General features: G+C 31.0%; 3 protein-coding genes across 3 annotated transcripts; 1 reads left to right on the top strand and 2 right to left on the bottom strand.

Moving 5' to 3' along the window:
- Positions 1 to 568: 568 nt before the first annotated feature.
- On the bottom strand, positions 569 to 2,053 carry LOC108735904 (deubiquitinase DESI2). Its single transcript, XM_018468123.1, has 5 exons — positions 1,829 to 2,053; positions 1,570 to 1,751; positions 1,391 to 1,505; positions 1,198 to 1,339; positions 569 to 842 (listed from the first exon to the last, which is right to left on the bottom strand). The coding sequence occupies exons 2-5, from the start codon at positions 1,748 to 1,750 to the stop codon at positions 660 to 662; spliced, it is 621 nt and encodes a 206-aa protein (XP_018323625.1). The 5' UTR covers position 1,751; positions 1,829 to 2,053; the 3' UTR covers positions 569 to 659.
- Positions 2,054 to 7,915: 5,862 nt separating this feature from the next.
- On the top strand, positions 7,916 to 14,127 carry LOC108735926 (26S proteasome regulatory subunit 10B). Its single transcript, XM_018468161.2, has 7 exons — positions 7,916 to 8,012; positions 8,067 to 8,186; positions 8,244 to 8,543; positions 8,670 to 8,879; positions 9,872 to 9,972; positions 10,023 to 10,237; positions 10,426 to 14,127. Exons 1-7 carry the CDS (start codon positions 7,916 to 7,918, stop codon positions 10,562 to 10,564), a joined length of 1,182 nt encoding a protein of 393 aa, XP_018323663.1. The 3' UTR covers positions 10,565 to 14,127.
- Positions 14,128 to 14,158: 31 nt separating this feature from the next.
- On the bottom strand, positions 14,159 to 20,568 carry LOC108735931 (cofilin/actin-depolymerizing factor homolog). Its single transcript, XM_025973432.1, has 3 exons — positions 20,441 to 20,568; positions 15,146 to 15,468; positions 14,159 to 14,396 (listed from the first exon to the last, which is right to left on the bottom strand). Exons 1-3 carry the CDS (start codon positions 20,441 to 20,443, stop codon positions 14,276 to 14,278), a joined length of 447 nt encoding a protein of 148 aa, XP_025829217.1. The 5' UTR covers positions 20,444 to 20,568; the 3' UTR covers positions 14,159 to 14,275.
- Positions 20,569 to 26,241: the final 5,673 nt, after the last annotated feature.

The following is a 26,241-nucleotide window of genomic DNA, read 5'->3' as shown; positions in this document are numbered from 1 at the left end:
TTTTATAAATATAAATTTATGTTGTCAAAGCACTTGTTAGAATTATTGAAATGGCTAATACTATAGCAAATCTTAATGGCAGTGTCACCAAATGGCAAACAACAAGTACTTTGTATTATCTTTTATACAATTAACCACATCATATCACTCAATATTAAAATGCAATTGCCCTTTTTATTTAAATATTTAAAATAATGCAGTTAGGAAAAGTTACCATCCTGAGATTTAATACATTCTTATAAACACAAATACAACAATTAGTTGTCATTTAACGTAAAATATTTGTACTTAAGAAAAATACTGCCATTTAAGTAAATATAAAATCAGCCGTGAATTTTCATTATTACAATTTTACAATTACGTGCTTTCTGTAAGTTAATCATCTTTTGTGAATTTGGATCATAATCAATCATATCCAAATACCACAAATGTCGATATATTAGCCTTATCGCAAAAATTTCTTGTAAAAGTGATAACTTTTACATAATGGTGTGAGAAAAGTAACATAAATACTTTCACACATAATAAAAGATAATTTTTAACCAACACTAAATAAAATTACTCTACCGAACTTATAACATCTGTACAGATGATTTTATAGATTTAATACAAAAAGTAAAATAATTATAAGTATTTAATATCCTAAGTTATTATAAAAGTTAATAAGAGGGTGTTGTACAAGGCGATTCTGAGCAGGTAGAGTCTTGTCTGTGAGAAATTGAATATTGTAATGCCACTGGAGTCAACCATTCTTTTGGCAAACAACGTTCTAGGAATGGAACCCAGCTACTTAAATAAGCTAAGCGATTTACCCATGGAGGAATGTCTTTTCCACATAAAATCTAAATAAACAGAAAAACTATACATGTGAAATTGGCTACTTATAATTTTTAATGAATATTAAATACTACTCACAATGCATTAGTGCCTGTACATTCATATGAAAATGTTTGTACAATAATCTTTAATATTGTTTAACTGTGATCTTAACAAAAAGTGGTTTCTAGTATAACCCTTTAACAGCTTATTAAATAAATGAATATAAGATTAAATTTTAGCAGAATTCACAAACCAAATTTATTTTCTATGAATTCATGAAGCAATAAGGACTATAAATGTCAATAAAAAACAATAACCAAAATAACCATTGTTAAACGAACAATGTAATCATTCCAAATTGAAATCATAATTCATTACCTTTGTAAACGAGTTTGCAAAGTGGTTACAATTATTATTCATAAGATGGTATCTATCTCCTCTAAATTCTTTTCCTAATTCTGACACAATTCTTTTTACATCTTCTTCTGTAAAGTCTGTATAACCAATTAGAACAGATTGCCTACAAATTTAAAAATTAGCCAAATTGTTTTAATATAAGGAAATTAAAAACCTAAATTTAAATTGTTCCCCTAATTCACTATCATCTCTAGGAAGAATTTCAAAAATGCCTGTAAAAGGATACTGATGACCTCCATATGCAAATTCTGAACCATACATTTCAACTCCTGCAATAATTAGGTAAAATTAATATGGTAAATATATTAATATAGTTTGTATGTTTATATATACCAGAATGGAACACTCCAATTCCGATATTGGCCGTATATTCGTTCACTTTATACATATCATAAACATTTAAAATAACTGGTTCTCTAGACATTTTACTTGGTAACAATTCGTCAGATCCTGAATCCCTTGTTATTCCCATACAATTAAAAGGTAGACTGCAGGTTATTTTACTGGAAAACATTCTAAAGCAAATTTACTTATGAAATATTATTTTAAACTTTGAACTGTAAAATAAAACAAAGTTATAGAAATAACTCACCCCTTTTTTATTTAAATTTGACATCAAAAAACAAGACATCAATGATTAGATGCAAAAATTTTGTGTACTATTCCAGTTTTACACTAAAAGAAAACAACAAAAAGGTTAGTATCTGGTTACTTTTATCTTATTAATTTCATTTTTGCATTTGAAATTTGCTATGCACTTTTCTCGCATTATGTCATTCCAGTAGTTTTCGCATATTACAATCTGTGATGTGTTGTGATGGTAATCATAGAATTGCATAGAATGGATGTATCATAGATAATAGATATACAAAGGGATGTATTAATCTGTCATTATGTACTATCTATGATTCCAGATCCAAAACTACTAGTCAATGAACTATATAGGGTGTCCCAGTTATAATAATTAATATTTATACCACAGATTCCTACGGACATTTGGAACATAAAATGTTATAAAACTTTTGACTTTTGAAACAAAATAAAAAATTATAAAATTATAACAGTTGTGATGCCGGACCTGTACAACCGCAAATTAATTACGATTCCAGCTCATCGTAGAAAAATTTACTTCAGTAGGTCGAAATCAGCTGCTCTTTGGGGTAATGTTATTGTTTACGTTTGGTATTAAGTTCCGAAGAAAATGCACTCGCGTTAAGGTCAATTAGATGACAACATGTTAAAAAAACTACGTATCTATCACAATCGAAAATCCCATGATTGTAAACTGAAGTGGACCTAATGTAGTCGAGTATTATGTTATTTTAAATAGAAAAGAAATTTTAACGACTACGGAATATAATAAAAGCGGTGCACAAACAACCCTCACCACCCAGCGTTTGGTAAATGTTTGTAATATAACGTACTAGTGTACGACAACAAATGTATGTGTTATGGTTGTAAAAGTTGAGACAAGATGCAGACTTACTTTGACCATTCACATGTGTTAAACGTTAGTTTTGTCTGGCAGGGCTCATTAACCCCACATGGGGTAATACAAGGATGTGTCCAGAAGGACCAAGTTGGTTATTTTGTTTTCATTAAATGTAAAAAGCTAAATATTGATATAGCCTCGTATAATTACACTGCTGGAAGTGACTGGAATAAATACACATAATGTTGCAGTTTCTAACAGGTTGTTCAGTTCGCTTTGGATTATTATGGAATTTACTTGTTTGTTAGTGTTAGTTTATTTATTTAGTGGTCATTTCATAAAAGACTATTACAAAAAGGACAATTAGTAGTGTGATAGTGGATTCTAGTAGGGTTTTTATTCAACCATCAGTTGGTGGTGAGTTACATTACCAATGCCTATCGTATAATTCGAAATATTCCCGGTATCTGGGCCAAAATTCGCACCATCGCTGTCAGTGTTGCATTGAAGCAAATGGCGGACAATTTAAACATTTTTTAAAAAAGATACGTATTTCTTTTTCACTTTTACCTTTTTTTTGCAAGGTGGAAGTGCATTCGGCTTCTTCCCGGTAGGTACTTATTACATCCACACTAGATCAGCTGAGCGACGTTGGTCGCTTAGATCCAGGCCCGTAATGAAACAAATTGTACGTTCAAATTTACAAAGACGATTTGCGAGCTCAATTGTCACTGGATTGAAAAATTGTATAACACTTTTTTGTTGTATTTTGTGTCAGGAAGCCATGTTTTTTTTCAATTATTATAAATGAGACACCCTGTATACATACTACGTAACCGGAAAAACTGGCACATAAAATTATTGAGACCTATTATCTATGATTGAGACATATTTATTTGCAATCCGCAACAATGTGGGATTTCTTTCTCTTTTACATTGCCCTTATGACAAAAATAGAATATTTGAATGATTTTAATGATCATTTTGTAGGACAATGGTTTAAAATGTGACCTCAAAATTTTTCAAAAAAGTATTGAAATTGTTATATTTTTATTACAGTGAAAAGCTTTTTATTGTAAATTTAATATATTTATTCTATTCAACTTTAATGTATAACAATGTAAGCTGTGTATTTTATATGTATAAGCGTACAAAATGTAATAATTGACTTTAAATTATTATTAAACGATGTTTTGAGAAAATATATATAACTAATATGTGATAATCATCTATTGCTAAAAATTGCTACAAATTTTCAACGTTTTAAAACATTGCATTTCCCTTATATAAAATTATTTAAATCCCTAAATATTTAATGTATGCAACAGGCTGCTGTTATAAAAATACGTATTTACAACTTAATTAACCATGTTATTGACTATTAAAGTGAATATCTATATACCTACAAATTATAACAGGACAAAAGGAAATTTTAAATATATTTATTTATGTAATTAATAACAACTCAGCAAAAATAAATACAGTTAACAGAAAGAATTTCAGGAATGAGCGGCATTGGGAGACGTCTTCATTGGCTCTCTTAGGCTCAACTTTGACGTTGAGCCTGCAGATCTTGCCAAGTTCAAAAATTGACTTGGACTTTTTGTCAAACCTATCAAGACCAACGGACACTAGTGGCCAAACATTGCCACCGTTGGAGATACGGTGGACACCACGGATAGCGAAACCTTTATGTGACAATTCATACTGAATGTCGTTCGTGGAGATGGATTCACAGACCCCGCAAAGGAGAGAGACTTCGTCAGCCAGGGTCCGTGTCTCCACAAGGCAGGCTTGGATTGGGGCGCTGTTTGGCGGAATCAGAGTGTCGAAGTCGTTGAACAGGTCGGAGGGTCTGCCCGGTCCCCAGGTAACCGAGAGAGGAAATCTGGGGGTGGTTCCCTTTTTCCAGGCAATGCTCTGTTTGGAAGTTGAATTCCTGTAATAGTAGGGACCAGCGCATTAGCTTCGCCTTGGAGTCCTTCTGCTGGTTGAGCTACAGCAGCGAGAGACTGTCGGTCCTGAGGGTGAAAGGGCAATCCTCCAAATATGACCGATACATCTTCATTGCCCAGACGATGGCTAGGCATTCCTGCTCATTGCTGTGATATTTATTTTCTGCCGGCAAAAAGCGTGCACTTGCATAATAAATTACCCTTTTATCTTCTCTTTGCTGGGACCAAGCTGGTACAGGATGGCAGCCATTCCAACCAGGCTAGCATCAGTTTGAAGCGTGAATGGAAGGTTAGGGTCGGGTTGGTGAAGAAACAGGGGGCGTTGGAAGGCATCCTTTATAGCTTGGAACGCAAGACGTTCTCGGGGGTCCCATTTTCCATCGCTGCGACGTGCAGAGCAAGTCGGACAGAGGTGGTGCGAGTTCAGCAAAGCGAAGAATGTACTCACGTACATAACCCCAAAAATTTCCGAATCTCCTTCCTATACAAAGGGAAAATACCTAATAAATACTACATATACACATAATTCTAACAAGGTACAACTTTTGTAAACGTGTTTTTACCTTTGAAATATATTACTCTTCGGATCATTTTAAGCAAAATTGAGTATAATTATAACACCATAGATATTATGACACAATAAACATATATACCACAACCATTTAGCAAAAAACACTACAATAGGCAATATACAATGATTTACAAGTAGATTTACATAGAAATCGAGCAATAACAAAGAAAAAAATAAGAAATTGATAAAAAAAAACAACCAATCAAGAAAAATCAATAATAAACAACTATTCAATAAGAGTACAAATTAGTAAAATTTAGATTACATTATAAGTGTAGAATATAAGTTTAGTTTAATTAGGTTAAAATACATCAACCTTTTTCCTTTTTTTATTATATCATACCTCTAAAACGAGAAGGGGTGCAATATCTCTGCCATAGATCTCTACTCGGTGAGAATTGTACGATTTATTAAATAAATAAATTACTAAACTTGCCCATGTTGGCAATACTTGGCAACCATCTTGGCAACACTGGATTGCGCTATATAAAAAATCATGAGTATTATCAATTATATATAAAATATAGAAATGAATACACTTCGTGTATCTGCAGTACCTGGAAAGGAACAATTAGGAATACTGCTGTGTCTACTATACATCGCACCTGTGTCAGAAGTAAAGGAAAATGAGATGGCACTACTATAGTATTTCTGTCACATTTTGACACATTACAGTGTATGGGCCATAGACATATATTAATGGACGTGCCTTAGCCGTATGTCGTTGTAATAATTTCTTGGTTCGAGAAGTGAGGGAGATGGCGTATGGTTTCGGACTAGTGCTATCTCTTTCATGACACGCTCACGCACTATCGTGAGAGAGATGGATATTGTCCGAAACTTCGCTCCTTTTCTTTCTTGTGTTGTACCACAATTCTGACCGCTAAGGCATGTCCATTAGTAAACGTCGATGGTATGGGCAATGTTCTGTGAATTTGTTGTTTTAAGCGTTTTGTTACTTATTTTGTTATTTTTTAAGGGCACTAAAAGATTTAAAAAATAATCAAGAACGGTTAAATTAATGAGATAGAAAGGGTTAGAATGAAGGGAAAATGGTTAAAAAAAGATGTGAGAGAATGATAAGAGGGAAAGACTTGAAAAAATAGAATCTGAATACGTTATAGGATTAAATTATGTGTTATGGCAGGGAGATTTAATGCCAAGATATTTTAGCGAGCACGAGCGTGTTTGTGTGCGATCGGGTACAAGTGTGCTCGAACAGCTTATCGATTCGCCGACTAGCCCCGGGCGCCTTTCTTCATGTGCGCCGTATTTGTAAATGTGTGTATCGTACCTGCGTTCTGGGAAAGCAGTTAAACAGTTCAAAGAAAAAATAAACTATCCGGATGTTTCCAGAAGGTTCCAGAAAGTAAACAAAAGAATATTTAAAGGAAGAGACGATTGCCGAGAAAGAGGAGAAATAAATTGGCCGTTGCAGAAGTGAATCCAGAAATAAATTGACAGTGATAGCAGTGAAATAAATAGCGCAGTGAATAGTGATATATCAACAGTTGTGTAAATAAATAGAATAATTCATAATTTAAGTTTAGTAATAATTTAATATTGTTTTTAGTTTTTAATAATTAGTGTAAATAAATAGTTTTTGTCGTTATGTCTTAAGAGTTAATTTTGTTAAACCCACGAACATTACAATATTTAGGAAGAGGAAAAGAAATGAATATGCTGGCTATTTAGAGTAGGAAATGAATGTAAAGGATGCAAGTATTGGATTAAAGAAGAAGAAAGTGTAAACTGTGTGGAGTAAAAGATGAGAATTTAATGCAAGTGTAGGTGTGAGCTCGGAAGGGCAGTAGATGAATGTGTTTAATTGGTGAAAGAGAATGATAGTGGGCTAACCCTATTAAAGAAAATTTTAAAAGATAGAACGGGGGGCAAAAGGAAGCGTATAATTTAGTTTTTATATATTATTTAATTTTAAAAGTTAAGATGAAGGTTTAAGAATCAATAATATCTTTTAGTTGGTTTAAATGGTATGCACTTGATTTTAAGGTGTTTTGGTTTGTGATAGTTTTTTTTAAATATGTTTATAACTTTGATTTAATAAATGCTACTACTAATAAACGATTACTGCTATTTTTACATTTTATATTTTTATTTATTTTATTGGAATGAGGACAGAAATATCAAGACATTTATGTACAAAATATTATTGGGAATTAGCAATTCTGTGCTAATATATAGTAAAGATATATGATGTACAAGCGAAAACAATGTAGAACTTCTATTTTCATTATTTACATTAAAAAAAAACGTAGTTCATAAAATTAAACTTTCTTTTTCATTAGAAATTAAGTTGGAGAAACAGGTAAATACAACACTTGTAAGGGTTGCCTATCTTTTAGCTGCTTTTAAGCTTTTAGCCGTGCCTCACTATGTGAACATGATGTGAACATTTCGATACCTTTCCAGGTACACGAAGCTAAACGAAGTAAATTCAGTTCTATGGTATAAAATTATGCTAATTTATCGTGTTTATGGTTAATGGTGTTTTATGAGTATTTTGTTAAATAAAATCATACTGAATTATCATACGTCTTAATTAAATGATACTTGAAATTGCAAGTCAGAACCATAAGTTGTAGTATGCCCTTAGCGCTTATTTATACGGTTTAGTGCAGTTGAGTTAAGTAGTAGCAGTTGAATTCTGTCCCATTTAAAAACTTGTAACGCAAAATACGAAGATAAAATAACGTCTTAAAAATGACGGCAGTGGACCAAGAACAACGTGAAAAAGCTCTTCAGGATTACCGGAAAAAACTTCTAGAGCACAAAGAAGTGGAGTCTCGATTAAAAGAAAGTAAGTGAATGATCACAACAGGATCAACTGAAATTAAAATAATTCAATTTTTAGTGCGAGAACAGCTTAAAGATCTTACTAAACAATATGATAAGTCAGAAAATGATCTTAAGGCTTTACAAAGTGTAGGACAAATTGTTGGCGAAGTTTTGAAACAACTAACAGAAGAGAAATGTTTGTACTAGTGTGTTATGAAGATGAATGAATATTTTTATCATTATAAGTTTTTAGTCATTGTGAAGGCTACAAATGGGCCTAGATATGTAGTAGGATGTAGAAGACAATTGGATAAGGCTAAATTAAAAGCAGGAACTAGAGTTGCACTTGATATGACAACATTGACAATTATGCGTTACTTACCTCGTGAAGTCGATCCTCTTGTTTACAACATGAGTCATGAAGATCCTGGAAATGTAACGTACTCTGCAATTGGCGGTTTATCTGAACAAATTAGAGAACTAAGAGAAGTAATTGAATTACCACTCATGAATCCAGAACTTTTCCAACGAGTGGGGATTACACCACCAAAAGGCAATGGCTTCATTTTTTTTTATTTAATTTTTGCCTTAATTTGTTATTAGAAGTTTGTTTATCATTCTTTAGGCTTAATATAAGAAATAATATTAATTATATTTGATGATATCTTTTTGTTTATAGGATGTCTTTTGTATGGTCCTCCTGGTACAGGAAAAACATTACTTGCTAGAGCAGTAGCTTCTCAACTTGATGCTAATTTTTTGAAAGTGGTTTCAAGTGCAATTGTTGACAAATATATTGGGGAATCTGCAAGACTTATTCGAGAAATGTTCAACTATGCTAAAGATCATCAGCCTTGTATAATATTTATGGATGAAATTGATGCAATCGGTAAGAACAATTTTGTTATTTACATTAATCGTGGTCCTGGCATATTTTGCACGAATATACTGAAGTTTTTCCAAATAATTCTTTTTAAACTATCATTTAATGATCTTAAACTTTCATGATAATTACTAGTCAGTTAATACAATGACCAATAGTAATTTATTAACGGTTTTATTTTGTCCCAATATTTAGTTAACTTCGCAGATCAATTCTTCTGGTTGTCCAGTTTTTTTTTAACATTGCCTATTTTGTCTAACATACTAAGTCGATCAGATGATAAAGCAGTTGTATTTCCTTATTATTGTTACTAATTAATAAGAATTGAGCTGGCTTTCAGCCTAAACAGAAAGCTCCAGTCTTCAAACACTGTATTTTCAGCAAGAATTAAGCCGTGTGATCTTCAGTGCCTTATCAGTAATTTGGTTTGGTTTTAAGTCCTTGGTGTAAAAACTACTGCAACCGTCGTGTCTTCCTTAGTTAAGGGGTTCTATTTCATTGTCAATATTTCTCTATGTGTGGAGTAGAAAAGGAAAAGCATACAGTGAATGAATTTGATTTTCACATGTATACTTTTTTTTTATAAAATTCTGAGCAATAGTTTTTGTCTGAAAGAATCCCTCATGGCTATGGTTTATTATTTTTTAATTTGAATTAGTTTGCTCTTGCTTTTATGTATTAATTTACATTAGTAGTCAGTAGTGGCTAGACATGAGTTAGAGGGAAAAAGAGTAGGCTCTGTGCCGAATACCGATTTCATAGGAAAGGAATAAAATACATTTATAAATGTAAAAGAACTACATATATGGAAAAGACAAAAGAATTCGGTCAGAAATCATTGCAGGTTGTAAAAGTTTATGAATTCTGAATATTGCATCCATATTGCAGTTTACCCAAAAGTTTTGTCCCCCAAGAATCCTTTATAAAATTTGTAATTCTATCATGCACACTGAAGTGTATGTGTTTTTTTATTATAAATAAATAAATGCATTCTTAAGGTGGTCGCAGATTTTCTGAAGGTACATCGGCCGACAGAGAAATTCAACGAACTTTAATGGAACTTCTTAACCAAATGGATGGTTTTGATTCATTAGGACAGGTAATAAAAAAAATAAACTCCTTTTTCATACTCATTAACGTATGACCTAGGTTAAAATGATAATGGCCACAAACAGACCAGATACACTCGATCCTGCTCTTCTTCGTCCAGGCCGTTTGGATCGTAAAATTGAAATTCCGTTGCCTAATGAGCAGGCGAGATTAGAAATTTTGAAAATTCATGCAGCACCGATTGCTAAACATGGGGAAATTGACTATGAAGCAATTGTTAAATTATCGGATAATTTCAACGGAGCAGATTTACGGTAATTATAATTCATACAATCTTGTCCTTCAATTATATCTTATATAGTTACCATTCTTTCAATCAAACAAGCAATATTTTCATGATAAACATCAGTACATATTAAAATTATATAACTGAATAATTTAATCACATTTATTTTTACATTCTTTGCACTATTATTAAATATTTTTCATTTCTATTTTTAAGGAATGTGTGCACTGAAGCAGGATTGTTTGCTATTCGAGCTGAAAGGGAATATGTTATTCAAGAAGATTTTATGAAAGCAGTAAGAAAAGTGGCAGATAATAAAAAACTTGAAACGAAATTAGATTACAAACCAGTTTAATTTGATGTTCTCATACATTAACTTTGTTTATTATTTTCCATGATATTAATTTTGTCATTTTTCAGTAAAAACATTATTATTTAAGCTTTAATTAAATAAGTGTGAAAAGATTGTAAAGGATAATTTACCCGAAATTTCTTTCCTCCTTTTTAATACACTGAAATTTACTTACAATTAAAAAACCCTTGAAAGCACAAACTTTTTAACAGTAAAACATTCGTAGTGTATAATTGTTTAATACTATTATTCAAACTGCGTATTCAGTATTAAGGATGTAATTAAGCAGAAAAAAGTGACCAAATAAAATATACAAAATTTCATTTACCATGCTGATGAGAAAAATGCACAAAATTAAGAAAAACTTGTTTTTTATGATAATAAAAAAGGGCTCATCACAATGCGTCTTTCAGCTAGAACGTATGTAAGTACTCCTTTGCCTAAGTAAGCTACAGCGTGCAATACCAACTTCTCATTTTGTTTCAGATATCTGTACGTAAAAATAGTTGAAATTTTAGGATGTTAACTTATTGCTTTTATTAGAATTACTTTCGTTTGCAGAGTTTTTAAATTGTGTTTATCAGTGAATATATTTTTTATTTCGCCTCAGACGGCAGAAAAAAAATAAATTATTAGACTAAGAGAACATTAGAACTTGTATGCACAACGTAATTGTGTATTTCGTTCTCAATCTGGTCACCGTTCTTTGTATTGATTGGTATTTCTAGTAGAGTGCAAACCCTGTCTGGGGAATAGAATCTCCGTACATTCGAAAGTTAAAGAGAAATATTATGAAAATAAAATGCAAAACGAAGTACAGGTTGCCTTATTATGCTTAACATTAAATGTAAGTGTTCACTCCTATACCTTACACGCCCTAGTAATATCTTCTTCAAATATTGCATTCTTCGCATTTGCGTAGCTTACGGGGTACGCCTTAGTAGTACCTATTGTTGTTTTTCTGTATTTTGTGTATATCATGTGAGGAAAAAGTTCAGTTGGCTATTTAAGTTTACGGCCGCCTGGCGCCAAGACTGCCGCTTTCCTAGAAAGCGCGAGTGCCGCCGTTGGTGTACAAGAGGCTCTTTCGCCCCAACCCTTCTATAATTTCCAGCCTACAATTTCAGTACTGCCACCGACCTCTACTCCAGAACGCCAGAGAAGCTTAATGCAGGGGTTTGACAACAGACTATCGTATCCTCCTAATGTTGCAAATAAATAATTTAAAAAAATTACAAGAAAACCTTAGCATATTAGAATACTGATCGTACAAAAGAATGAGAAAACTTTCGAAATTAATATTAATATGAAAATATCAAATGCGAATACTAGAATATCAAACAAACTCATCCGTATGTGGATTTACCAAAAATGTAAAAATATATTTGTGTTCCATTTAAAATAACGAAATTATGTAGCATCCAGAAGAGATAGAACAACCTGTATGATTAAAAATATTTTCTGTATATGCACTATATGCTTCCAGATCACTTTTATAAAAACGTTTTATTTATTAAATGTATAACGAGTTGTGGACGAAACCGTCTTAGATGAAACACCCGATATAGTATTTATAAAAAAAATTAAAAAACTGGTATATCTGAACACTCCATCGCCTTTAATGATACTATCAACATAAAAAATATTAGGATATAAAATAAGAATGTTAATAATGGCAAGAAGTTAAATAAGCTAAATATCCTAAATAATCATATAGAAATGAGTGCCAATTATTGAGCCAAACATCATCCTTTATACTTTTAACGATTCAGGAAATTTATTTTGTAATTTAGTACCTTCCTGTTATTGTTGATGTTGAGTATATTAATACATAAATTGGTGAAACATTTGAAATTGTCTGTTTATTATTAATTTTAATAAAACCATGTTTCGCAATAAGTGCACCGGATACAATTTAAATAATAACAAATACTAGCACACTGACAGTCTAATCGGATTCCAATCAGAATAAAAAGAAAAAATATAAATTTAGTATGAGAAAAAAAGTTTGAGTGAATAGTAGAACAAATTAAAATAGAACATTCATAAATGCAAAATACGTAATCGTTCAGTAAAGTACATATACTTAAATAATGTAGTATATTATAATTTATTATCAATCAAAAAATAATAAGTTGCAAGCACAAAAATAGTAAATTGTGCTAAAACAGTTATTTCAGCAAGAAGTAACTGATAAATAACTAAAAAAAATGAAGTATCAGCTAATTCAACAGCTTTTACAAATAGCAGTTAACTAAAAATTTCTATAATACGTTACTAATAACAGTAATAACACGAGTCTTACATTAAACAAGTCTGCTATTGTCTTACTGGTAACCAGCAAGCAAATGTAGTGCCAGTCTTGCTTACAAAACAACTGACAGATAAAATCAAGTAATATTTACAACTAATAAATAAATACACACTATTTAATTTGAATTATCACGCATTTCAAATTCCAGATTATTATTGAATTGAGGTGTTAGTAAATGTAGTAGTGTGGGCAACAAATCGAAAAGAGGAAAGATAGAGTCGTACATCGCATTCGCACTAAATCACCTATGACTTGGTGCGACACGCCAACCACACGAATTTTTGTGGGAAATTGACGAATAAAGTAGAACCAGCTGTTTTGTGCACGTTTGACGTCCTAAAGGTGTACTTTTTTAGGGGGCTTTGCAGTCATTACCAAAATAAAAATTAATAAAACATTGTTTTAGTTCAACATTTGATAAATGGTTAGGTTATTTCTACAAAAATGAGGATAATAATAATTTTATAAAAGAATTTACAATAAATAAGAACAGAAAAGATGATTTCATTTAAATAGCTATTAGAGGTTTTCACGGTAGGTATTAAATGAATAATATTCGGGCTTGAAGCCCGTGATCTAGGATTGTTTCTTCTTCGATGAGGACACCGTCAAAGTATATCTGACACTTCGTCAACATCGATTTGAAGTACTTTATGCCCTCGCTACGTTCCCTGAGCATGATAACCGCACTAGAAGAAATAAGAAGTACCTAATCTTATACCAAGTCCATCAAGCCCGAATAATATCAAGCATTATTCATATAATAATTTAGTCTTAACTTTTTTATTGCTGACATTGAGATTAATATAAAATGTTTTGGCTTAGTTTACGTCTAAATAACGCAAAAACCCAAGCCCACATAAAAAGCTTAAGTTAAAAATACGTTTTGACGCTAAAGGCGTTATCCTTAGTTAGACTGAACTGTGTTTTATCTGCATTAGTTTTCAAAAACTTTTTATATATTAAAATGTTACCTTTCATTAGGTTTAACTTATATATGTTAAAGAAGAGATGCATAAATGTTTCCAATCATCAACATAATTAATTTTTCACGAAAATTCCTTAAAAAATGCATATTATAGTAATAGCATAATAAGTAAACATGTGGAAATACTTTTTAAATAATTTATTTGGTAAAAAATTGTAGGTGAATTGTCCATTTTCAAAGATAATAAAAAATAAAAAAACAAACATATCTTCTAATGACTGACGGTTCTTTTAGTGTACCGGATACTTCAAATAACATAAATCTTAAAAACTGAAATAATGCAACAAAAAGTTAATTAAATTTAAAATGAAGCTTTATTAAATAGTTACTCAAATACTTCTTATATAAATAAACACTTCACAGGGTGAAGAGTAGCAGTAGATAAATGTTGAGAGTAAAAAAAGGATGCATGCTACTGACGATCGGTTGCTCGTAGCTTCTCTTCCACCGCTTCTTGGCTGGCCTCAGAAAGGTCTGTGGCTTGGATGTACTTTTGTACGCCTACTAAAGACTTCTTTAAAGCATCAAAAGAGCTAAAATAAAAAAAAAATGTTTTCAACTTTCATAATTTCTGAAATTTCTTGCCGTTCTTACTTAATAAGATTTAGAAATAAATAAATAAATGAGAATAACTTTTTATTATAAAAAACATTTTCTGATATGCTATTTCTCTATGTAACTATTGGGAACTGACCACTTTGGTTACGACGTTTGGTGGTTAAAATTCTAACTAGAATAAGTTGCATATTGTAAATTGTCAACGTATTAAATTCCTTTACATAAAATTAAATAAAAGCAAATAATTATTCTCGAATTACAATAAAAATTATCACTTCGCCTATACGTACTGGCTATAAGCACATTTATCTGTGCTGTCAAGGGCTGTTATAGTAATACATCAAATAAAAATTTACATCTTTTATAAAAATTAAGAACTGTTGAATGTCTTCTACCGTCAATATGACAAAAATTTCAGCTTTAATTTGACATTAAAATATTCATATACATATATATAAAATGAAATTACTTATAATTACTTGAACCTGCCCAATTAAAAACATCAGTCAAAGAAAGCATTAAATCATTAAATTAACTATCACTGATCCAAAATGCAGGTATTTATTTTATATTTGCAATTTGAAGTCACCCATATTAATTATGGCCCTCATGTCAGTTTCCAATGGTATAAAAAAAATCATTTTTTAGTATAGTTTTCCAATAAATCTAATATTTTATTATAAATTATTTTTTATGCAAATATAGAAGGTAAAAAGTAAATTACCTTGAATATAACATCTTCTTTTTAACTTTTGCGGTATCTGGACACCAAGACATTAGGAAGAGTTTCTGTTTTTTGGACGATTCCGATGTACCTTGACACTGATGCATATATTCGAAATCGTAGAGTCCATATCGACACTCACCAGCACCACCAGCCTGTAAATCAGCCAAAAACTGATCATATTCCGCATCTCGAGCACCTACTACTTCCACGTCGATTTGTCTCTCATCTTTGATGAAAAAAATCACGTACCGATGTTTCTTGTCTTTTTTAATTTCTTCGTAAGTTGTTTTGCAAGCGTCAGAGACAGTGACACCTGACGCCTAGTAAAAAAATAAAAACATTAATTCTTTCAGTTTCACTATATATTAATAAATAAATTAAAAATGCAATACTATCCATTTTATTACCTATTTAATACTTATTATTTATTCATTTATCTATCCACTGATTTGGCTTGTATAGGTTTATTATTGCAGATATGAAAAAGGTAAACTTATTTTTCTACATTCTATATTCAACTAAGTGTTAAGTACTAATTTGCTCCAAATTATTAATCCGAATTAAATATTGTGGGAAAATAACAAAAGATGAGTGAAATGCCGTAAAGGCGAATGACTAAAAATTTTAAAAACTAGTTTTGTAAAATTTCATGCATTTTAAAAGAAAAAAAGTTTGAAAAAATACAACCGAAGTTGGTTATAACGAAAACGGGTTTTATAACGAAATGCATGACTTTAAATAACGAAATTTTAACAAAAATGCATCCATTAAATAACGTGTTATTCACATTTAGATTGAACGATTGATTTTAGCGAACGTTTCTGAACGAAAATAGGTTCAATCGGTTTATAATGAACCAATACTTCTTTGTACAATCAGGCTAGCTAATCATGAAAGTAGTTTCGAAAATCTTACATTGTTTAATGTCAAACCATCTATATTTCTAGCCATTGGCAAATTATATGGTTATACATATAAAAAATAATCCTTTCTTAAAAACCATATTCAAACAAAATGACTGACATTTCTGTGCCGTTAAGTTTTGCTATTATCACCGATTAAACATTATATAAAATGAACGAAAGTTGCTCACATTGATCATTGGAGTTATCAGAAGTTTAAACGGATACAAAGAGACATTCTATGAATGTTTTCTATTAATTCCTGAATTGAAACGAGCGTAAAGAGAATTTAACTCAAAAATACTGTAGATAATGTTTTGCCGTGGTCCATGGAATTTCACAGTTCCAAATGTTGAGACTGATCAATCACAACTCGGCACCTGCCACCACCACTGAAGATGCTGCAGCAAGCAACGGCGAAACATCCATTGGATCACGGCAAAACACTCTGGAAAACAATATCGAATCGATGTACGCCGGCCATGTATGTCTGAAAACTACAAGATATTGTGATGTGCTACTAAATATAACCACAATGTCTTTTTCGAAGACACCTTATTAAATGAACCTAAAGCTAAAGAAGGTATGACTTCCATATATTCCCTTTATTACAGATGTATCTGAACAAATATGGGGTTGTAAGTATTTTTTTTTTGTGTAAAATGATTGCTGTTGGTTTTACATCAATAAAATTGTCTACAACTTTATAGTGAGTCTAATCTTAATTTACACTAAGAATAGATACTGTTTTGGTTTGTCATGTCTTTTCTTCAAATTAAAACAAGTGTCTAAGTGAGTATGTATAGAATTGTTTATCGCTGTACGTAAAGGCCTAGTGCGCATTGCGATTTTTTAGTCGCCGCGACTAAACGGTCGCAGTCGCAGGAAGTGAAAACGATGCGCGCACTTGCGACCAAATAATTAATTTAAAACAAATTAAGCGATATCAGACAAATATTTCATGTAAGATTAAATTAAGGGTGAAAGGGGAAGGGAGCGTTAAATTTTTTGACAATTGTCAAATAACCTTCTCCCCTCACTCCAATCTTCCGTGAAAAAAAATTGCGGAATGACAACATTTAAACAACCCACCTCGCCCCTCCACAACCGTTTGCAGAATTCAATGCAAAAGGTCAAGGTCCGAAGATAAGGTGTTTGTTTTGTCCCCTCGGCCGAATCTTAGATGAAGTACTTGCGGAATGGCAATTTTTAAACACCCCCTCCTTCTTCCCCAAACCTAACCTTACTTGAATTATTTAGGCGATATCGATAAATTCACCATCCCGCAAATATTCCATGTAAGATTGATCGAAGGTGAGAGGGAGGAAGAGGGGTGAAATGGTATCAAGCAAACAAACTCACATCTGCATTTACACTATTAGTTAATACACATATACTCCTGATTCCTGACCAACATGACGAATAGTACAACATACTAAAATTTCAAAAAAAGTCGTAAAGGTGTACGCTAATCTCCACCATTACCCATTATTCTTATTGTTTTCTTTAGTCTTCAGTCCCAATTAAAAATAATTTATGTTTGTATTAATGTACATGAAAAATTGAGTAGCGGTTATCACTTGGCCCTACCTACTGTCCATACACAGTCAAAATAATAAAAAAATGCGAGAAAAATCAGTTATATATTATGTTATGTAGAATCCATCAATGTTAAAATGTAAATCCAAACGTTAACATTTTTCTCATATAATACCTACCTATATAAATTCTCTAGTTGGGAACGCGGCCAAAATTTTGTTTTGAGAGTAGGTATAATTTTAACAAATACTTATCCGTTAAATGTAAAATGTTCCTTTAAAGTGAGGAGGTTATACAACACCAGTTTAAGTAATCGAAGGATTATAAAAAAGTCAATTCTTCAAATTATTAGTATGGATGTAATTTTATAGAACCTTTAAAAAAATGTAATTGATCCATTTTATCACATATTATATATATGTACATATATGCATATGCACAATAAAAATAAATTTCTGTGTATAAAAACCTTGGATTATAATTTTCCACTGTAAAAAAAAAAGTACAAAGCACCTTTTGTTTGTAATTTAGACTATTTAAAGTGCAATTTTTGTAAAACGGCATGTATAATTCAATCTTTTGTTTGCCGGTAACTAAAAACCAATCTTCTAATTTTATTATTTCAAAATAAGAACAATAAAGTTAAGTAAGTATTCGTAACTAGCATAACCCGTTCAAATTTGACGAATGGTGCTGCTGACGATGAGACATAGCGGTTAGATTTTAACAAACAAATTTATCCGGCATTGTGATTTGCCACAAGCAAATAAAGGAAATAGCCGCCCAAATTATTATCATTACAAGTCTATACCTACGCAGAACCAAAGAATATTACTATATAGTGATTAATTTAATTAAACAAAATAATCGAATTCAACAAAACCGCAAATTCAATAAGATATAAATTTAATTAATTGTAAAGACTACACTAATATTCTATTATTATGTAAAGCAAAAAGACATGTGAAAGTATATTAAGCTTAAATCATACTGACTCAATTAAGAGCTGGTAGAATTCAACAGCTGTGTACTTATCGTTACGAATTGTCTCCCGCATAGAAGGTAAATATGAGGTTAAAGCCTTTAATTGTGTAATATAATTACGTACATGTACGCAACCAGGGCCGTTGAGAGAGAAGGCAGGAATCCCTCGGGGCCCGATTTTTTGAAGGGGGGCCGAAAATTCGGAACTTTAAAAAAAATTTTTTCTAGTATTCGTACTCTCTCTTTTAAATAAAGAAAAGCCCTACATTAAAATCATTTAAATAAGTTTTCAAATTTTGTATACCCATATGACCCCAGATACTTTGAAGTCCCACAGCCAAATCTTTTCTCGACGATACGGCCCTTTATACAATAAATAGGACGTACATATGCACAACTACAATAAGTGATCTTTAGAATGAATTGCTACCTACATTAATATAAGGTCTTATACAGTATATTTTTTATTGGAACAATAAAGAAATTAATTCATAATTACTATAGATAATACATAATCTATTATACAGCATCATAATTCTTAAAATTATTAAAATGACTTCATTTGAATGTTAGCAAAAAAAAACAATTATAAAGTAAAGTAGGTAGGTTGGTAGGTATGTAATTTCCGAGTTATCTTTTCTTATTACGTCATTTATTTGCTGGTAAATATAAAATTTGAGAATTATTGTTACTATATAAAATTACGTTTACAATTGCACTCTGTTTAGCAATAAGTCCTATTTGTATTTTTATATATGTATCAATCACGTATATTGTTATTTCATAAGAAAATTATTTTTTATAAAACATTTTCATGAAAACGGTTTTATATAACAGGAGTAAGTATATACATGTAGATACCTGTGAATAGACGCTCATTTACCGATTAGAGTGTACGGACAAATAAAGAGTACAAATTATAGGTAACTACCTACATTAAAAAAAATGAAATTAGTAGTTTGGATGTACACTGCACAAAAATATCGCCTTATTAGATTATTATTCAAAACATCGGTGTATCACAACAAAAAATAATTTTCTTATTTTTATGAGATAAGGTTAATTATCTATAGATAGTGTATTTCATGTTTATAAAAAGTGTATCATTTAGGTAACTGACGGTTTAATTTCAATGGCTGTTATTTTCATAGGTATTTACTCGTTAGAAATAAACAGTATTAAAAGCTAGTGACTGCTATTTTTATTACGAAAAAAATTGAAAATAGGAGGATACCTCCTATTTTCAATTTTTAAATGAATAGATTTACCGAGTTTACACAAGAGCCAAAATTAGAATTTTATTTTTAGTATCCACATGGAATATAATTTTAGCTAGGTATATTGCCGCGGATAATACTAGCAATTTTTTAATTTTCTTAAAATAAGAAAAATATTTGATAAAAAATAGCCATTTAACCTCAACATACATATACATTTATAAATAACAAGCATATCAAATAACAGACCTAATAAATACATGAAAGAACAAGAGGCTTATAATGCAGCGGCCTGATGAAACAAAATTATCAACCTTGATAATTGTAAATCAGAAATGAATCATAATATGCAGGTGACTGGTAGTACTTTTAACAAAAAAAATCCGTTTGTTAATGGAGATGTTGACACCTCACAATAGTGGGCGAGGCACGAAAAGTACATATTAATCTTAGAATATATAATAATATAATATATAACTGATCAAATTAAAATTGAACCAAATCCAATGGAATACATATGAAAGAAATTAAAATCGCTTTTTATTCTTAAATGACATGGCGACCGGCAATATATACAAACGTCAAATTAACTCCAAAAAGCAAATTTCATGAGCTATTCACCAAAAAAAAAAATGATAAAATGTACTCACCATATTTAGCTACTTAAATATAATTTAAATAACACAACAATATACTCCAGAGACACCAGCAATATGAGGATAAACGACTGTTCACGTTTCGCTTGGAGATACTTTGGAGGTCTGTGGCGGACGTTGATCTACCGGCAGTTGATTTGCGCTTGCGCTTTACCATATATATAAATTACTACGCCCTTTCTAATAAGTCGGCATAACGAAAAATTAGTTGTCATAAGAATAAAAAAATGTAAAACAATTAAAAAGGTCAGGAAATGGTTCGTCGCAATATAATTAATTAATTTTAGTTCTCAAGTTCGTAAATGTTTTGGAACTACTTTTTTATGCGTATTTTAACGATTTCATTATTTTAAATTATAATGTGCCTTAAATATAAGATATAACTGATACGAACGTAAAATCATTAAAAGATAAAGATTTATATCTATAAACATCAAAATTATTTATATATATAAGAAAGCGGATATCAACCAATGCGTAAGCGTTCCGCTTCGTATGTCCTTTTATGGTAAATGCGGGTCTCGGCTATTACGCTACAAATTTTGGCGCCAAAAATACGATAAATAGTTAATCAGAAGAATATTTATTTTATGAGGAACATTTCCAAAACTAATTATATAATAACATTAAAAAAATCGTATCTATTTCCTTATATATTAAACTAAAAGCGTATTAAACTGCAGTATAAATTCAATCCTATATGTTCCATAGCGAGGAGTAATATGTTTTTTTTTGAAAAGGTAAAATGAGTAAATTAACTTTTTTTCCGATACCTATTTACTTTTTTCCTGGTTTTGGCTAGAGTTCGGAAAAGAAACACCCTGCGATTGCATTCTTTTTAGCACACACCTCTTCACGGACGTTAAATTGTTTGAATGTCTTTTATACAGTAAAATAAATTATTTGATGACTTCAACGTTCGTCTGGTAAGCGTGTAAATACTTGTTAATCGGATATTTGGTGGGAAAGGGGAAAACAATTAATCACCTTTAATCTAACCTATCCTACCTAATGTAACATAACGCAAATTAACCTAACTCACGTTAAATTATGTTAGGATTGGTAATATATCCCCCTTCCGCCCATTTTATTAAAAAAAAATCGGGTATGTGCCTCCTAATGTAGTAATAATCTGAAGGCAGTATTACGGATTTTTTTAACCTTTCCGGTTCGAGTCGCCAAAAATCCTTTTAGGCATCATCATGTAATCCATAAGAGAGTGTGCGGTAAAAATTTGAAGATAATCGGAAGATGTCCCTTTTCGAAACTCCAACCTAATATTTTTTTATTGTTGGATTGAAATTTAACTCGTCCATGAAGTAATAGTAGTTTAAATTTTCGTTACTAATAATAAGTTGATAAACTATTTGATAAAAATGCTCCGAATCCGACTATATGAAGAAGGTTTAAATGCAGGAATCCCTATCATCCCTATCGACCTTCGGCGTTCCGTTCGGTTAGTTTCGGTTTGCAAATTGAATTAAGTCCATTTTCAAACAAAAGGAAATACACGGCAACGGCAATACACAAAAAGTACGAAAAGTACCACAACTATCTATGACCACAACCTTAATATCATAGGCATGTCCGTCGTTAATAACCTAGTTGGTTAATAATCAGTTAATAATCATATCCTCGGATAACCCGGACATAAACATGTCTTTTGGGTCGATATACTACTACCTTCCTTTAAATAATAAAAGCGGACGTTTAAATCTCCTAGAAATTTTGGAAATATCAAAAGCTGAAACAGACCTGTAATTCATGTACACATATACTAGTATTTAAGTTTGCAGGAATCGCAATACGCTTCAATCCCCTTATAAATACCATGTAAAATATATATTTTATACATTCACTTTGATAATGAAAACAATAAATAAAAAATTGTGGGACAAAAATACCAAGTGTTTTTATTTCTTAATATTAATTAACTATATTATTGACAATTACAACTAATAATAAGTGAATATCTATATACCCAAAGATTGTAACAGGACAATAGGATACTAAAAAAGTTTATTTATATAGTTAATAACAACTCAACAGAAATAAATACACTTAACACAAATAATTATAGTCAGATAACTGCTTTTATAAAATATTAGCTTCTTTTACGCCGCCTGGCCATAAGGAGAAAGAACTAAAAGTAAAATTTACTTGATTTTCTTCTAAGTTAATGTAAACGATTAAGTGAAAATTTGACAAGAAACAATCTACTTAACGATTTGCGAAGATTAATTTAACTTTTAACAAATTTTTATTTTATCATGTGGAAACATAAGAATTAAATGCTAAATTAAAATCACTTACATTAATTACATATTATTTATTGCCTAACAGAAGATACATAAATTGAATAAAAAATGAGGTTGGGGAATATATCTAAAACTATAAAAAATACACCTGATTATAGTGTAAGAAGGGAAAAAAAATGAGGAGTAAGAGACGTAGAAAAAATAAGAGGACTACAGGAATAGGATATAAGAAGAGATATGAAGAAAGTATTCAGAATCGGTATGGAGAAAAAATAAATAAGGAATGAATAGCCCTAAAATGGATAATGAGGGGTCAGGAACAACTAGAGGAATGGAGAAGAGAAATAATGGACAGGGGGAATGTAGTAATTATCACAACTTTGGTAGTTTTTGAATAAATTGACATTTAATTTCTTCCTGCACCCGAAACGAATTTCCTTTTTTTAACAGAATTAACGGATGCACAATTATGATACTTACATATTTCGAACCCGCAAACGCCGCACAATTTATTGGTAAACATTAAATTAGAGGATTATTTATATCGGGTGCCAGATTCACAGGACTTTAGCTGTATGTTAATTTGTTTATAGACATCTATGGTTAACGTCCTTCGTCTATGGTCATAGATTTATCTATGGTCATAGATAGTAGATCTATGGTTCTTCTCAAAGGTCGTTATTTATCTATGGTCGTTATCATTTTGTCAATTTATTTTGATTATTTTTGAAAGACAGTTGTTGATAGTAATTTTTACTTATGCTGCATTAATTTTTGATATTTGAAGATAATATTTATAATAATAAATTCGTCTATTTACGCTGTTGTAATTGTATATAAAAAGTGATAACTAAGTGTTTATCAGGTATGAAATTTTTACAAAGTACGTGTATGTAATTGGGTTTAAAAGGATGCATATTTTTTTCAAGTTTATGTTTTCTGACAATGTGTATGTGTAATAAATGTATTCTTTACATAGGATCTACATACAAAAAAAAACATTTTGGGAATCACTATCTTTTAGTTTACAGATAGGTAGGTAGTTCCCAAGTTGGGAATCCCAACGTTATTATACCTCTTATTGTAACGAAAATATGACGTTAAGCTACCACAAACTTTATATTTTACAATATGTGTCTGTGTATTTAAATTATGTAAATTTTAGGATGGTGTGGGAGACAAACCCAAAATTATGATATTGAACAAGCGAACATCAAAAATCTCAGAGAAATTTGTACAAACAAAAAATTAAATTACATTTCAAAATTGATCAAGTTAAATTATTTTAGAAGTATGTGTAAATATATCCAAGATAAATACTAAATAAGAAGTCTTTCCTTTTTACTTTTATCGACTTGGAACTGGAAATGCAAAGATTGCTATAGGACATAAAGACGTCCTCGTCTTTAAACAATTACAAGACAAAGGGGTGCTGGGATGTCGCCATTTCTTTAAATTCTTTAGCATTTTCCTTATACACTCGTCGGTTCTTCTTGAACAGAACGGACTTTAGCCGTCCCTTGAGACACAAGGTGGCGATTGATGTGGTTAATATCACGAATGAGAGGGTCGTGATGGCAGCATATGAAGCGAAGGTCAATTGCTGTAGATGGACCGGAGTCTTCTCTATCTTCTGTAGTAGTGTTGCTATCTATTGGTGGTCTTGGGGATAATTGCTGAGCTTGAGAAGTTTTTCCTTTGGGATTCCTAAGATAATTGTCCTAAATTGAATATCTTCCCTCTTGATCTGGTGTTTTTTTTTTCATAAACTTCTTGGTTTATTATGGTGATTTTCTCTTAGTTGATTAGGTACAGTTCTGTGATATAGTATTGGTGGTTATTCACGACAGTACAATCGCTATACCATAGGGTGAAGGTTTCATATTTCAACATAAAAACGGAAGGCATTAAAAGGATAATATTTTCTTTTATTAAAGGATTAATTTTATTTCATTAGAACCTGATAGGTTTTACAATAGGAAAGCTAATATTATACATCCAATATCTTCTGACAAAATAATGGTCTGTTGAATTTTAATTGATTTAAAGGTTCTTCTTCATCAGTAGACACTAGTTGACTTTTTGAATAAATTTCTTGGAATTGTTTAGTCATTTCGTTAATTTGCATTTTAAACACGTCAAATTTATTGATGTAAAACGTAATTAATTTCTTTAAATTGTTGGGTAGTAAAATTTCGTTCTAAAATGGGAGTATGTTTCTTTAATGCCATTATGGTTAGTGCCATGGTATCATCATCATAAGGTCATCAGTCCTAAGATAATTAGATATTAATTCCAGGGCTTATTGTTTATTTATTGTCAGAAAGGGTTTCTGTAAAAGTAACTTTATTGTTTTGTCCAAAGAGTACTTCATGTAATGTTTCAAATATGAAGTGTTGAAAAGCGTCATTAATTTTGTTGTCAAAATATATTCCTACTTGAAGAGGTACTTTAAAGGGTGTGTTAGTTGATGTTTCAGCCAAAATATAGTTTGCTCATCTTATAAAGTAACATTTATTCTAAATCTACCGTTTAGTAGCATATTAGTCGTAAATTTGCGTTTTCCTAATTTAAAGGTAAATTGTAAAAACCTGAAGGGGTTTCGCTTCGGATAGCCTCAAAGAAGATACATGGTCTTCTTGATTAGAATGTGCTCTGACTAAATAGTCATTATTAGGTTCATTGTCATTGATGGGTTGAACTAATTCGGCTAACTGGACCAAAATTTCATCAGCTAATTAAAAAATAAGCCGCAATCCGAGAAACCCGAAGAACAGTTTGCACGGTAATTTCAAAATAAGTTTGCGTGCAAAATTAGTAAAATCGGTTAGGAAAATTCTGGACCGCCAGAACCAGGCTCATAATCAGCCGCTAATTAACCGCTTACTATGTGGTCTACTACAAGCCCATGCTAAAAATCTAAAGGGTCAAATTACTCACCATAAATTATATATAGAGTTGTAGTACCATACGAGACAACAACTTTAAGCAATATGCCGTTAATTTTGGGCGGCACACCAGAGTATGCAGGTGAACCAATTTTTAAGTTTTGAAGTGGGATATTTTGATAAATTTATTTTGTATGGTATTTTTAAAATAATAGGTCAAAGAAAAATATTCATTTAGAACATAGTGCTATACAAAACTAACGGTACCAGAAGCCAGGGTAATTTTTTATTTTTAGCCAATTCCACCCTGATTTTTATTAATTTAATACTGTATGGCGTTTGCATTATTATTTTATGGTGCTTATTATGTATATTTATTTTTCAGCAACGCCGTATTTATTTACTGGTTCAGGGGTAGGAAAACCCCAACACTTTTCCTTAAATTAAATGACATATTTTGGTGATATTACACAATATGTTATAGTTTAGTAGTCATGGAACTACAGATTCATACAAAAAAAATGGCCTATGAATATTACATTTAGAAAATTCTCGAAAATCCAACTGCTTACATTGGTGAAAAGTCTGTACAGTATAGCTTTAAATGGACCTTGTTGGAGCATACGTAATCCTAAAATGTAATATTGTA

The sequence above is a fragment of the Agrilus planipennis genome, unplaced genomic scaffold, assembly GCF_000699045.2.
Source record: "Agrilus planipennis isolate EAB-ADULT unplaced genomic scaffold, Apla_2.0 scaffold95, whole genome shotgun sequence".
NCBI lineage: Eukaryota > Metazoa > Arthropoda > Insecta > Coleoptera > Buprestidae > Agrilus > Agrilus planipennis.
This window is presented reverse-complemented; position numbering and strand designations above follow the sequence as displayed.